This window comes from Sesamum indicum, linkage group LG5 (assembly GCF_026168435.1).
Source record: "Sesamum indicum cultivar Baizhima isolate 11 linkage group LG5, ASM2616843v1, whole genome shotgun sequence".
Lineage (NCBI taxonomy): Eukaryota > Viridiplantae > Streptophyta > Magnoliopsida > Lamiales > Pedaliaceae > Sesamum > Sesamum indicum.
The window spans coordinates 3,396,371-3,411,962 of NC_142661.1; the positions used below are offsets into that span (position 1 = coordinate 3,396,371).

General features: G+C 34.7%; 2 protein-coding genes across 5 annotated transcripts; one reads left to right on the top strand and one right to left on the bottom strand.

The window, feature by feature from the left end:
* Positions 1–2,455: 2,455 nt before the first annotated feature.
* LOC105162612 (pentatricopeptide repeat-containing protein At2g02980, chloroplastic) lies at positions 2,456–6,902 on the top strand. Its single transcript, XM_020693738.2, is given in 7 exon segments — positions 2,456–2,714; positions 2,717–3,038; positions 3,041–3,259; positions 3,262–3,386; positions 5,688–6,075; positions 6,078–6,476; positions 6,479–6,902. Coding segments are annotated over 7 exon segments (1,659 nt in total). The 5' UTR covers positions 2,456–2,543; the 3' UTR covers positions 6,514–6,902.
* Positions 6,903–7,363: 461 nt separating this feature from the next.
* Positions 7,364–13,146, bottom strand: LOC105162538 (putative galactinol--sucrose galactosyltransferase 2). 4 transcript variants are annotated; one of them, XM_020693953.2, is made up of 13 exons: positions 12,906–13,146; positions 11,013–11,250; positions 10,618–10,862; positions 10,436–10,526; positions 10,306–10,354; positions 10,116–10,207; positions 9,933–10,043; positions 9,508–9,630; positions 8,799–9,351; positions 8,644–8,711; positions 8,427–8,561; positions 8,036–8,342; positions 7,364–7,941 (listed from the first exon to the last, which is right to left on the bottom strand). In XM_020693953.2, exons 2-13 carry the CDS (start codon positions 11,201–11,203, stop codon positions 7,600–7,602), a joined length of 2,307 nt encoding a protein of 768 aa, XP_020549612.2. In that variant the 5' UTR covers positions 11,204–11,250; positions 12,906–13,146; the 3' UTR covers positions 7,364–7,599. The 4 variants fall into 4 exon arrangements, with proteins under 4 accessions (XP_020549612.2, XP_011078891.2, XP_088736716.1 ...); XM_011080589.3 differs by having other exon boundaries at positions 11,013–11,235; positions 12,906–13,145; XM_088880590.1 differs by lacking the exon at positions 12,906–13,146 and adding an exon at positions 12,112–12,277 and having other exon boundaries at positions 11,013–11,235.
* Between the last annotated feature and the right edge of the window lie 2,446 nt (positions 13,147–15,592).

Consider the following 15,592-nt stretch of genomic DNA (forward strand, 5'->3'; position numbering starts at 1 on the left):
CTTAATTTACAAATTTTGCTTTTAAATTAATTTAAATCAAAAACTATAAATTGATCTTACCAATTTCTAGAGCTCTTACCAATTTCTAGAGCTAATTGATAAAATCATAAATATAAGATAGTTTTCCAAAAAAACTCCAACTTTAACTTTCTTTCTTTTATTTATTAATTTTTGCTTTCAAATACTCTAAATTTTCGATACTACTTAACTTACAATTTTTTTTATACCTTATTCCACCACAAAACTAGAAGCTATTGCAAATGCTTCCTAAGACTCTGAAGTTACAAAATTACAATTTTAATCTCATAGGACACAGGAGTCATGCTTTACAGGATTTTTAGAATTGTCTCAAACTAGAAGAATGTGAAAATTTTGGTTCTATATTTTATGAAATTTTTAAAATGATCTCAAAATTGGAAGAATCGACACATTTAGTCCCATAAAATTCGGTAAAGCAGATGATTAAATGTATTGAATTTTTTCAATTTTTATTACCATTTTAAAATCCATAACATAGAAGGCTAAAAATATTGATCTCTTTATCCTATAAGATTAAAAATGTAATTTTGCCACTATGAAGCTGATAACTATACAAATTGTCATGATTTTATAGTGATTTAATCCTCCTTTTTGAGCCAAAAATGCTCCTAATCTTATGAATTTATTGCATATTAAGCTACAAGGGATCATTTGGGATAAAGATGGCAAAATCGAGCCAAAAATAGATATTAAAGACATTAAAAAGGGAAAAGAAGATTTCAAGGCAGTTTTGCGGTATTGACTAAACGTGCTCAGGCTTAGTGATTTGGTCAATATGGATGAAGAAGGAAAAGACATGATTTTCACAAGAGAAAAAAATGAATGATTTGCTGGATTTTGGAAATGACTCCTTTAAATACGTGATTGATGATTTATTAACATTTTTAGAACCAATCATGTACTTATCTCCCCCCTATGTCTAGATTCGTAGGAGACTTTTATTATAAATAGGGGGAGTCTCTCCATTTGTAGGACACACTTTTGAATTGAAGAGAATACTTTGAAAGGAAAAGTATTATTTTAGTTCGCTAAGTATACCTAATTATAATTTTAGTCCGATAACTACGTCCATTTTTGTTTAGGTCCAGTAACTTACGAAATTGCTTACTTTTTGTCCTCTGACAGATTTTCGGATAATTTTACCCCTATGCAACTTTTGAAAGGCAGTTTTAGTCCATATGCACTCATAGGGGTGAAATTGTCCGAAAATCTGTCAGAGGATAAAAAGTAAGTAATTTCGTAAGTTACTGGACCTAAACAAAAATTGACATAGTTATCGACTAAAATTAAAACTAGGCATACTTAACGGACTAAAATAATACTTTTTCCTACTTTGAATTCAATAGATTACTTCACTTTCATACTCTCTCTTTTAGTTTTAATTTGTTGTCGGGGTTAATGGAATTTCACTTTTTAGTGTGTTCTTCCATTAACATGTTCGACTAAATTCATTATTTTCTGGTTAAAGTTATAATGATGATTGTTTGATTCGTAACTTGTTGTGAGATCTGATTTGCTCTTTGTATACTTGTTAAATAAGTATTTATGTTATTATCTGTGTCTTTATTACAAACATATGATTTTCTGAATAATGTGGCTAATTGTTCATTATCAAAAAAATTTGCTTAGCTAATTGAACTTTACAAATCAGTGTAATTGTTTGTTTAATTCAATGCTTAGTAGCAACGTAGTATAATTAATTATGTCAAAGTAGTTAGTTAATTTATGGGGAATGCATCTAATTTATGTTAGTTTGTTAATTAGAATCAGGCCTTTGTAATTCTTAATGCTGTTAATAGATTAAATCTTGTGGACGTTCCTAGGGTTGTTTGTTAATTAGGGATCTAATCAACGGTCGTACCTTGGATTACGAAAAGATAAGGAAAGGTGAGATCGTTAGGTCGTATCAATGACCATAACTGATTTATTTGTTTATACAAGTGTTATATTTACATCAATGATCAACTCATAGAATCAAGCATGATCCTAACCTTAACCGAAAAGTCCCCTCTTATATCTTCGCCTGGTAATTTTAATTGCTTTCTAGTTCATTTTTAGTTTTTAATTATTTCTCTTTACTATTAAATATCCCCTCCAACTATTTTCTTTTTCTTTTAAAGAAATCGACTTAAATCCGTCCCTGTGGAATCGATCCTACTCCCACTTTTGCAAGTATTGTAGAAATTATTTTTTGTGATTTCGACACCCATCATAAGCTCATAGGTATAACAAGATTTGGAAACCTATTAGGCTAAGCCCAAATTTTATGGTAGGCTGGGCTGATATAGTAAAAGTAGTGAAATTGGCCCATGAGCTTTAGAGCCCTTGGTAACTATGCAACCCCAGACTTTCTTTAATGCCAATCATTGACAGATTCTTCTGTCTTTCGATTTCTACGATGAAGAAAAATAGCAAAAATTTTGAAGAAGCAACGACAGGTAGAAGGAGAGCTGGCAGAAGAAGAAGAAGAAAGATTTGCGTCACTGATCAGAAAATGTCCCAACATGAGAGTCCTCAATCAAATCCACTCCCACCCGCGCCTCCCTCCGTCGATGCTTTTGTTTGCACTCTCCAAATTTCTCTGCTTCGCTGCCTACCGCAATATTCAGTACGCGAAGGCGGTGCTTTCTCAAATTCCGTATCCAAGTATATTCTCCTACAATACGGTGATGAGGGGGGGGTTTTGTTGCAAAACCCATCTCCAGAACCCATTTTCTTGTTTAGGAGGTTGGTCCAGAAGAAGTTTTCGATATCAAACACCTTTACATTGGCTTTTGTGCTGAAGTGTTGTTCGCTGTTGCCAACGTTTGAAGATGGGAAACAAGTTCATAAGCACGTGATTGGATCTGGGTTGGGTGATAATTTGTTTGTTCGGGCCTCGTTGCTCAATTTTTATACGAAGTACGAGGAAGTCGAATTGGGGAGGAAGGTGTTTGATGAAATGACTGAGAAGAATGTGGTGGCGTGGAGTGCGATGATTGGGGGGTATCCGAAAGTTGGATGGTGAATGAGGCTTTTGGGTTGTTTAGGGAAATGCAAAAAGGTGGGGTAAACCCGGATGAGGTGACAATGGTGAGTGTGATTTCTGCGTGTGCTATGACTGCAGCGTCAGATTTAGGGAAGTGGCTGCAAAAATACATTAATAAGAGAGGGATAAAATATGATCTTGAGGTGAATACGGCGCTTGTAAATATGTATGCTAAGTGTGGGTGCGTTGAGCGAAGGAAGTTTTTTAGGCCATGCCACTTAAGGATGCCAAAGCTTGGAGCTCCATGATCTTAGGATTTGCTATCCACGGCCTCACGAAAGAGGCATTGGAGACTTTTGCAAATATGGAAGAAGCTAAGGTAATGAAACTGGCAGTTCTGGTTTCTGAGTGAATCAGTGTGACAACCTGCATTTTCCCAATTCATCCTTAATGCTTGCGGTTCTTTTCCACTGTAACGCCCCAAAGATTATAATATATAATTGGGAATTACTTGGTAAATTTTTATGAAACTTAGTTAATTAGTACATAAATTATGGACCATAATTAGAATATAATAAAACTTGAACGGGTTAAATTGAAGCTTGTTACAATATTTGAGAGCAAATTATATTAATTAAGAAATTAGGAAGGACATAATTGGTATTTTGAAAAAAAAATTAATTAAATAAATAAAATAATAATAATATTATTATATATATAATATATATTACTAAATAAAATATATATATATGTAAATAACATGTGTACATATATATATGAATGAATTAAGGGGAGAAAAGGATTTGGGGGTGGGCCACCACCCACCGCCCCAACCCCTACATATATATATGTGAGTTCAATTACTCACAATTTGATATTTATCAAATTGTGCAATTTCCATATTTGTTCGATAGTTCGCTGTAGAAGGTAAAGTTCTTATTTTAATTTTTATTAATTTATATAATTATATTATTATTTGGTTCGTTTATTAAATGTTGTTTATATTGAGCGGTGTACTATGTAATCGGAATATTTTACGAGTTTAACTATTTAAAATAGTATCGAATTAAATATCGAATTGGATATAAAAATGATATCATTGGTCAATTAGATTATTAAATTTATTAGATTTGAATATTATTATAGCTAATTTATATAATTTCATCAGAATTGTTAACCAAATACGCGATTATATGTATTATTGTTCAATTAAAGAGTATAATAGCGAGAAATTGATAGAAAATTCATAGAAATATTCTGAAAATTATATTTAATAAATGGTATGTTAATAAAGAGGAAAAACGAAGATTTGTATTTCGATAGAAATAGAATATTAAAGAATTATTAGAAATTGTACAAATGATATTTAATATTATATTTAAAATAAATTACGATATTCTCGATATATTAATTGTGTGTGGTATAACTCATTATAGGATACGGGGGTAAAGTGAAAAGACCGAACCACTACCTATTGGATAGATAAAGGTGTTGTAAGGTCGAGGTAAGTAAATAATTAATACTATCTATATATGTTCTCTTTATTTGTGGTATTACTATTATATGAATTTGTGGTTCATGCTGACATTGATTTATCTGAAAATATATGAGTGGTGAATGATTTGATTTGATTGACGATATTGTGTACGTGGAATGAGAAAATACGTTGAAATATTATGTTTGTTGTTTGATGTGTTGTGGATGTCTGAAAATGAGAATATGTTGATATATTATTTTACGTTACTAGTTGCTTACAAGAATGGTGATATGTGGAAATGAGGGAGTGGTGGAAATTGAATGTAATTGTGGTGTGAATACCCCTTGATGTGTTGAAAAGCCTATAAGGCGAAATGATATGAAAAGAGCGATGCTGCCATATAAAAGAAATATGATATGAAAAGAGCGATGCTGCGATATGAAAAAAAATTATGTTATGAAAAGAGCGATGCTGCGATATGAAAGAGCTATGATGCGAAACGAGATTGATGAGCCAGCTGTCAAGGGAATTCACTTAAATTTATATAAAGGTGAGATTGAGTTGACGGGAAAAACACGATATCACCTTCTGTAAGCAAATTAGGAAAAAGGAAGTTTAATTGATTATTTTATTGTGAGATAGCTATGTGGTGTACTACAATTGATTATGTTGGAATTAAATTGACTGTAATCCATGCATGTTGCCTACTTATCCTGTTTGGACTGTGTTTGATATACATATATAGATAGGGCTGGTTATTTACTTATTGAGTGGCAGGCTCATCTCTCTGCTAACATTTTCTTTCAGGAGTAAACTTTGAGGTGTTTGACTGTTGAAGAATAGTTCTACGCGCTATACTCAGGCAGGTTGAGCCAGTATGTTGTTTTCTTCTCTTTGTCAGTTAGAGTACAAAACATATTTTGTTGTATAGAGAGAAAGTAAGCATGAATTACTGATGATTGATTACTTGTGGTATTTGATGTGCATATATGATATTGTAGGTTGATTACGCTTGTTATGACGTTGGGGTTACGTATTCATATGGATTAAATTATTATGTGCATTTACATTTATAAACACAGGGATTACTATAAGTATGACGTTTAGGGTAGATATAACCCTTGTAGCGAAGGGGGTGTTACATCCACACTCCAACTCTCTCCTCTGAATACCTTGTAATACATCTTATGAATTTCATTTCAGGTTGAACCTAACCATGTGACACTTATCAGCGTGTTATCAGCATGTGCTCATGGTGGCCTAGTTGCTAAGGGGAAAAATAATTGGTCAAGCATGCCTGAATCTAGGATTGAACCTTCTATGGAGCATTATGGCTGCATGGTTGATCTACTTTGTCCCACAAATCAAACTGAAGAGGCTTATGAATTTGTTAAGAACATGCCAACTACCCCAAGTCCTGCAATATGGCGTACCTTGCTTGTGAGTTGCAAGAAGAACAAGATGTTAGAGAAAGGTGAAATTGTAGCAGAGCAGCTTCTTTAGTTAGAGCCACTCAATGCAGAGAATTACATACTATTCTCAAGCTTGTATGCATCAGGATCGGATTGGGTGAAAATGAGCCGTGTTAGGAGGCAATGAAGGAGAGGGGTATCAAAGATGTACCAGGCCACAACTCCATTGAAATCAACGGTCATGTGCATGAGTTTGTAATGGATAATTGGTCTCACCCCAAAGCAAACGACATAAGAAAGGTTTTATGGGAAGTTTCAGAGAGAGTTCAAGGCATCGGACAAGAACCTTAGATCGCATCTGTATTGCTGAATGTGGGTGATGGAGAAAAACAAGATACTCTTTGGGAATATAGTGAAAGATTGGCTATTGCTTATGGTCTTTCGAAGACTAAACCGCCTGTAACAATTAGAGTAGTAAAAAACCTTAAAGTCTGTGTAGACTGTCATGAAGTGACAAAGACTATAAGTAAATTGTATAATAGAGAAATCATTGTTAGGGACCTGTTTTGATTCCACAAGTTTGAGATGGAGTCTGCTTTTCCCGGGACTTTTGGTGAATTTTAGTGGCTGGACAACCCGGAGAATTTTGATTTCCAAGTGAATTGCGCATTTCCATGTCGTCACAAGTGTGAATTCGTCCATTTTTGCTCCCCTATTCAACCACTCTATCACGACCCAAACATTTGGCAAGGGACATATTTGGAATTTGATGAAAATAAAATCGGGGCGATAATGGAAAGGAGAAGAAGTGTGAACTGTTAGAATATGTGACCAAAAAGTCATACACCGATTCTTTTATGAATACCCATCGAAGTTGTTACATTGTTTTAGTATTTCTCATTCACGTTTTGCTTTCATTGTGGAGTGAAGTGATGGTAGCTTTATATTTGGTGGAATGGTGTAAATCCGGACCGAGCAATTAATAAGAATTCTACTCTCTTCTGCATTATATTCCTCTTGATTTATCTCTACATGTTTACGACAAATATAATCGCATCCATCAATATGTGTTCTACCTCCGACACACTGAGACATGACACACTCTTATAAGGGGGTGACAGTTTTAAATTTACTAGCCTATTGATCAGGTACTATTTGGTTTGAAAGATTGCCCAAGCTTGCATGAGTGTCGGTGTTTTTTTCATAATTTCTTTTAATAAAAAGAAAAGATATACGAATGTTGATTTCATTCTTTAATTGTCTGCTAATTTTAACTCACAAGAATTCATCTCCATGTTCAGTTCTCCTATATAGTTCTTGACAAAGTGTCTTTCCCCTTTTCAAATGAAACCATCTAAAAACAACAAGAATTGCATATGAGTACGATGCACTCACCATGTAATTGGAATTGGGTCTACACCAGAATTTCCCTTTTGAGAGTTGGGAAAGAAAGGAGAAGCAAAGAAATTATTTGAGATGATAACAAAGATAATTATATTAGAGAAAATGTTTTACAGCATTTATTTTTTCCAAGTAGATGTCTCCCTAAAATCCTCACCCTCTATTCCCCCTGTCACTCAAGAACTTTTCCTAAACTAATTAGCGGAGCAGGAGCAAAAGCACTTGCAATCTTTTCAAAGCATGGAGACATCTCAAACGAGGATCTCAACTTTGATAGGATTTCCATCTAAAATACCACCTACTTAAACCTGGATTTCAACAGACCATTTATACATTTCCTCGACTGGTACTGGGATCATCAGAGTTACCAATCCAGTGGCATCGTCATAGTTAAAATCAGTTTCGGTATTGTCCACGGTCAACTTCAGTGGCCGTTGAGAACAGTAAACCCCAAACCTCCCACATCCCCTAACCTTGAGGGCGATTGTTGCCAGGGGCAATTTGTCTCCACTTAAAGCCTCAGAACCATTGTTGTTATCTAGACACTCTAGGTTTTTCTGGATTTTCAAATGCTCCACAGCACCGGTAGAGTTGAACATGTCAAGCAAGCCAATGGATGCGAAGGAGATGGTTTCTGTAACATTCTGTGTTTGTAGAAGAAAGTCAGTCAATCACTTATAGTACAAGTCAATGTAATTTTATGCTAAAAGTATGTATGATTACTCATAAACAGCTCACCTTCACTGGGCAAAAGTGGAAGAGCTCATATTCAAGAACCTTCAACGTCACTGGCAATGAGACCCCTTTTGGCAGCCTAACAACCTCCCTTGACCTATGAGCATAGACTATAGTATCACCAGTCCAATCTGGTCCAGCAATTTGAGCTATAGTATCCACATCTGTGGCTTGGACAGAGCCAGTAAGAGTGCCAGGAGAGGCATCATGAATGCGGGTCTTCTTAGCCACCTTGCACCACCCTGCACCCTGGCAGTTGAACACACCGACCACGCCAGAACACTTGTTCACATTCCAGATTTTAAGCAAGCTGTAAAACAGACATTGGAAATTTAATTCTACGACCAATGACTCAAGACAAAAAGGCGTTAGAGGTCAAGACGACGAGACAAACCTTATCCCATCTCTAGCTGGATCAACAAAGAGACAGTCAACTGTGGGTCGTCCGGGCAATTGTGCTCTAAGAATGGATCCATCAGGAAGGACCAACTTCTTCAAAAGCTCAAAGTTATGGTTACCAGGCTTGTCACTGAATAGTCAGCAAGAAAAATTTCGCGAGATCAAACTTAAACAAGCATTATAGAAAAAACCTTAAATTTGACTGAAATTACCTGACATAAATTGCACACCCGCCGACAGAGCGAGCTGCAGCATGATACTCAGCAGCTGGGTGTAGGCTCTATATAGAATAATGCAAGAGTCAGACTAGCAATTTGTATAAAACGAAAATTTTACTGTTTAGTGAATTAAATATGTAAGCACTCACATGGAACATGTCCCAATCAGGCTGCATAAATTCTCCCAAGAATACTGTATTGTACGCCACAGATGAAATGTGGATGGTATGGGAAGCGGGATCGCGTGGATAAAAATCATCAGAAGCTCTAACCACAGCAGTCTGCTTAGCACTATAGATCCCATCGGTATTGTGACACATGCAAGCAATGCAACCATTATCGGGGAAGTTCCTACTGATGGAAGCTTCAAGGGCTTGGTGATAGCTACGAGTGAGTGAAACTCTACCACCATGGCCAGCACCAAGAGTCTCGATTATGTTCTGCACGTCAACCTTGACTCCATCTACTCCGCATGAAGCCAAATAGGCATGAAGCTCGTTGTAGAAATTGAAGACCTTCTTAGGGTTAACAAGGCCCAAGCCATGAACAGCAAGGCTATCCATAACAATGTCTGGTTGGTTGCCCAGAACACCAGGAGACTGAACAGGGTATGCCAAGGCAGTCTCGTAATGTTCCATACCAGGACCAGATGGATGCACTCCCCCCCAATAGCCAGCTAGAGCGTGCCACACATAGACGTACCTAGATATATATAATAACAACAATACTCGTGCCATTACAACTCATATACCAATTGAAAACCACTCTTTAGCAGGAACGATATAGATAAAGTTTCCAATAAACAAAACACAAGCAAAAACCGCAATTGGTGAGCAGAAGGACCAAGTTAAATCTTACTTGACATTGTGCTGCTGCTTGACTTTTTTCACAACAAGCTTCAGACCTGATTCGTGTTTGTCATCTTTTCCATTCTTTTGAAACTTTTCGTTCTCTTTTATTCCTGTAAGCCTGTTCGCAAACCTGCGCAAATAGGAGCGTTAACTTGAGATTTTAACAGCTAGATGAAATATGTGGAACATTGTACTGAAAGCTTAATGCTACTTGTAAGAACCAGATTCTATAAACAAAACAAGCTATTAACTAGCGTAGCTCTACTAAGACAAACTATCTGAATCACTTTATTCATCTTCTTAGGTACAAAAGAATCTGGAAGCAAGTAATCCATTCGAAATCTTATTTCCATCATTTTAACTGCCAAACAATCAGTAGGTTCTTTACTAGGTCAATTATATTGAAACAAGATGCAAGATTAGTTGTCTTACTGAGCTCCTTCTTGTACAACACAATTTGGGTCTTCCTTGACCTCACTCCCAATTTGTTGCCAGCCATCATCGATGATCAGAAAACGTGGAGGTGTACCTCCTTCGGACAAGCTGCAAGTGAAGAAATGGTTTAGCAACTTAATTCCAAATTTAGACCTTGATATCAAAAACTACCAAATATACCTCTTAAGTCCTTCTTCAACACCCTCAGCTGTAACGTCTGTGTAAAAAGCATCCCATGTGCACCAGCCAAACCAATCAATGAATGAGGGCAGCTACACAGTTAAAAGTACATAAATATTAGCATGAGTCAACTTGCTTCGGTCCCAATACACAGTCAATTCTAAAAGTTCTCACAGCAACACGTTCTCACCTTCTTCTTCTCTCGGTGTTGAAATGTTTGCAAGTGTTTTTCAACAGCTCTGTTTCACACAGAAATGATTGTTATACATCAAAAGAAGAATCATAGAGTGCATAAATCCTACAACAAAAGCAATACTTACTTCACAGCCTGGTTGATCACTTCAAAAGGATTGGTCCCAGCATGCATGTAAACAAGGTAAAGCCCTTGATTTGTCTCAACAGCATTATCTCCTGTAACCAAATTACACCACCAAAAAAGTGCACAAGTCATTTCATTTATTTCTAACTCTTCTGCAACTTTCCATGGATATGAAATGCTCACCGCTCTCAAGGCATATCTCGAGCTCATTCTTCTCATTTCCCTGAAGAACAGCACGGAACTGTCCTTCAAGGAGAGGCAGGAAAACAGTATAGATAGTCGGGCTATCTTCATGCTCACTTTCACTTGAGTCTTTACTCTCCACGAGCATGAACTGGGTCTCCAAAGGAATGTCCCTTCCGCAGGTTCCCATTCTTTGAGTCATCCACCAGAGTTTGAAGCGGAATAAGCACATGAAACGGACACCCCTTACCACAGAAAAACAAATAAAATCAAACAATGTTATTCAAATTATAACTCAAACAATATCTCAATAGTTGTAAGAGGATGAATATAAGAGTTAAGGAACAAAACTCAGAAACAGATGAGAATTTGAGAATTAATAGTCTAGTGCTTACTCTAAGACACCAACTGGGAAAACATGCAGACTTTTGGTATGTGAAGCTGTGGCTCCAATGAATGCACCCGCAACAAGGCCCACACCTGATCCCGGGGTAAGCACAATGTTATCGTGCACACCTGAGAGTATAGTTTTCCCATGAACCACAAGGTTCCCGTCATTAACAGAGATCTTTGGAGTCACCGTCATCTTTGCACGTGCTAGGACTCTTGGAGATTTTACTGCTTAACCAGAGACTTAATAAGCATACTTATCAGTGTCCAGCGAATTACATGAAAGAAGTTCAAGAGTTCATGAAGATAATCGAAGCAACAAAATTATATAAACCCGAGTCACAATTCAATCTATTAGATTTCTTCAACAGATTGAGTGATTGAATCTGGTCCTTATCATAATCAAGGATAGATAAACCCATAGAGTTGTGTTGGCAAGAAAGCAAAATCATTTATGAAAACTGTTTAGACAATATTCAGAATCAAAAAATAACCTATCCACCACCAATTTATTATGTGACAACAAGAAGGGGTATGAGTTGATTATCCTTATCCACCACCATACTTATTAGAATATACATATTTACACATATGGGAACTACAGATAATAATACATAGAATGAAAAAAAGTAAGAACTCCAAAGCCAGGGAAAGTAGTATTTACCATGCTGCAGAAAAACTTTGAATCAAAATCAAGAACACAGGTTTAAATTTTGAAAAAGAGAGCAACTTTGGACCACTTCACCAAGATCCCAAGATTTACTGTAGATCCATTTTTTCAGACAGTTTCATCACTCTTTGTCTTTTCACTGTCCCAATCCTCTTTTTACTACACTTTTTTCTCTAGGGAGACAAACATAAAGGAAATAAATTTTTAAAAGAAAAAACAAAAACAGTGCAACAGAAAATGAACCATTACGGCGGATGAATGACAAAACTCAGAACAGAATCAGCAAGCCAGGAAAAATAGTTGTTTGAAAAACAAAAGAAAAGCTGAGAACTGAATGAAAAGAATCAGAAGTGAATACACTGAGAAGACATCTAAACCAAGTTAGGATGATAGCAGAAACTCTTTTATTGAAGAAGAAAACTCAAAAGGCATACTTATCTAAGAGCACTTCAAACCTATGAAGATCCTACTCGACCATCGCAAGAAAGGTCGAGAAGAGCAGGATTCAAATTAAAATATATATATACTGGGAGGTTATTCTAATTTAGGAAATCTTGAGGATATATATATATATATATATATATATATATATATATATAAACTTCAGCGTCGGGTACCGCCTACAAGGCTTCACCTTTTTCTGCAGGAAAATCAGCGTGGCTTCAGAAGTTAAACTCGAAGGTATGAAAACAGAGAGTGAAAGCACGACCACCGTAATTCACCGTAACTTTTAGTTTCCAACTAAAAGAAAAATAGGTAAAAATGAAAATCTCCAATAGGAAATTTTCACGAATGCAACTCCGGATAATCACCTCCAGGGAGCTTCGAGTTCTTCGACGGATTCGAAGGTACAACACAAGCTTGACGTACAGCCATATTCTTCCGCAAATGCAAACGCGGGATGAAACACCCATACGTTGATAAAACAATTGCTCGACGTACAACCATTTTCTAAGAACTATTTCCACCAAAATTCCGATGAAAATTGTCAAGAAAGCTAAAAATTCACCGTAATTCACAAAAAAAAAAACCACAAAACCACCTTTTGGAATCAAAGAACATGTCAAAATAAAAAAAATCAACCAAAACTCCGAGCACTATCCCTCCGAATTTGGACATTCCTCTGCATGCAAACTTCAAACCTCCGTTTACACAATAATTCCACAACATCCTTCACATAATTATTCATATAGAATAAAATAACCCCTCAAAAACACCAGGAGTTTACCTTAGTATCCCCGCAAGTAGCTTCAAGGAGCTCAATCCTCTGAAACGGAGAGCTGCTTATGTATGTATATGTATAAGTATATATTTTTATATATATATATATAGAGAGAGAGAGAGAGAGAGATGGGTGGGGGGAGAAATGCGGTGATTCGAAGCTCAACAGAAGTGCAATCCGGAAAGGAACGCAACTTCACGTGACAGAGACAGAAAGCGAGAAACCAAGCGATGAGCGGTATGTATGAGTTTGCAGAAGAGACCACCTGTGGCCTTATATAGTGAGCTCGTCTTTAAACATCAAGCAGGTTCTCCAGACAAGGCGATCAAGAAGAAGACACGTGGCCTGAAGCTGCTCGACATTTAATTTGTCCCTACAACGACAGTGTTCAGAGCCCCGAGTATGATTTTGACAAAAAGAGGAGATGGAAAGTAGTTTGCTGTTTTACTACAAAATCAAAGTGCGCTTTTTCATTTTTCTCTTCGCATGAAAGGAAATGAAAATGCGACTATGACTAGAAGCACAGAATTTGGCTTTAATTGGAAATATGGGATTTTTCTTTTGCTTTTTTTCTGTTAGTTCACTTGTGGCGCCAAATCGTTGTATTTGGGGAATCGAATTTTTCTATTTTAAATTATATTTTATTTAATATATATCTAACGTGTATTATAATATTATTATGTATTTTATTTAATTTAAAAAATTTATCTTGATGACTAATATAATAAAAATTACAGTAAACATTGAAAGAGAAAAATCCAATCCCATCTTTTTGTAGTTGTTTTTTAGGAGATTTTAGTTAATTAATCAGGAAAAAGATGAGTTTAATCATCAATTATTATGGTTTTATTATAAGGGTTGATTATTTCATACTCAATTCTTGAGGTCTAAGGCTGGTTTATTGGGATTTAAGCATATGTCATGATATGTATTTGTCTTTCAATTAATTAGAATTTTCAATTTTTATAGACTCATGATTATATTGCTTGATAAAAAGATTTTATATATATAATTTTTATTTCAAAAAAAACGTGCGTGTGTCACATATTGGTCCGTAGAGTTGGGTATAATTGATTTATTTGATCCAATCGAATCAAAATAAAAAAGAAATATTTGATTTTGATTTTGAATACCGATTAATCAAACTGAATTAAAAAATTTTAATATATTATTCATATTATATAATATACATGTAAATATATTATATATATACATTATGATATAAGTATAACAAATATTACATATTTATTTTCTTGGAATAAATCTATATTTCTACATATTTATATGTATTTTCATAAATAATAAATATAAATACAATAAAAATAGGATATATTTTTTTTAAAAAAATCAATTTATTCAATAAAATCGATCCAAGCATTCCAATTCGGTATTCGATGCACTATTTCAGCATATCGAATTTTGGGTTCACTTTGGTACAATATCATCAAATAATGAAAACTAGCGATAGTATCCCTCTAAAACTTCTCCATTTAATGAGACTCGTGTTCAGAACTTTTAATAAATTTCGAAAAAGATATTATTTTAGTCCGTTAAGTATGTCTAATTTTAATTTTAGTCCGATAACTATGTCCTTTTTTGTTTAGGTCCAGTAACTTACGAAATTCCTTACTTTTAGTCCTCCGACATATTTTCGGATAATTTTACCCCTATGAGTACATATGGACTAAAACTGCCTTTCAAAAGTTGCATAGGGGTAAAATTGTCCGAAAATCTGCCAGAGGACAAAAAGTAAGCAATTTCTTAAATTACTGGAGCTAAACAAAAATGGACATAGTTATCGGACTAAAATTAAAATTAGGCATATTTAGCGGACTAAAATAATACTTTTCCCATAAATTTCCAACAATTGATTTAGTACAGCATAATCCCACCATGCTTAATTAGTTGACGACTCATCTCTTTACACGTGCACTTATGATCATATGTGTATATGTTATAAGTCGATTATGGGTATATGATTGAGTATTGATTGAAACTATATATTATAAATAAATAAACTAATGTTAAGTGAATGCTCAAAATTGCATGATTGAGTTAATGGTCAATGATGTTACTCTAATTAATTTAATAGACTTCCCTTTCAATGTCATGTACACATTATGAAACAAAAATTATATAAATTTTGTAATATGATTATATTGATATCGACATTCATTGAAATTTCACATACATATACACATCATTTATATAAAATTTAATGGTCTATTTTTACGCACATGACGTGTATATCTGAAATAAAATATAAAATGTAACAGGAATTACAAGAGAAAATTCAGTCCAGTCCAGTCTATCTGAACGTATAAACACTCAAGATCTTAAAGTATACCTTTGGCAAATAATATGTTAGTTACTCATATACCCTTGTTGTATACTTATTTCATTTGTTAATAATTAATTATATTAGTACTTTATATATATATGATCATAAAATTTTTTATGATCAAATTACCCTTATATATCTTCACACGTTAATGCATATAGTGAGTATATTTTCATTGCTATAAAGGCAATTTAATCACAAAAAAAATATTTAACCTATAATAAGTCGGCATTTAGGATAATTAATGATAAATATCAATTTTTATTCAGTGTTTTTTATTAATATCAACACATTTAGTGAATTTTAACTAACGAATAGTTCTATTTATATCACGGACTCAAACCTCGTATAC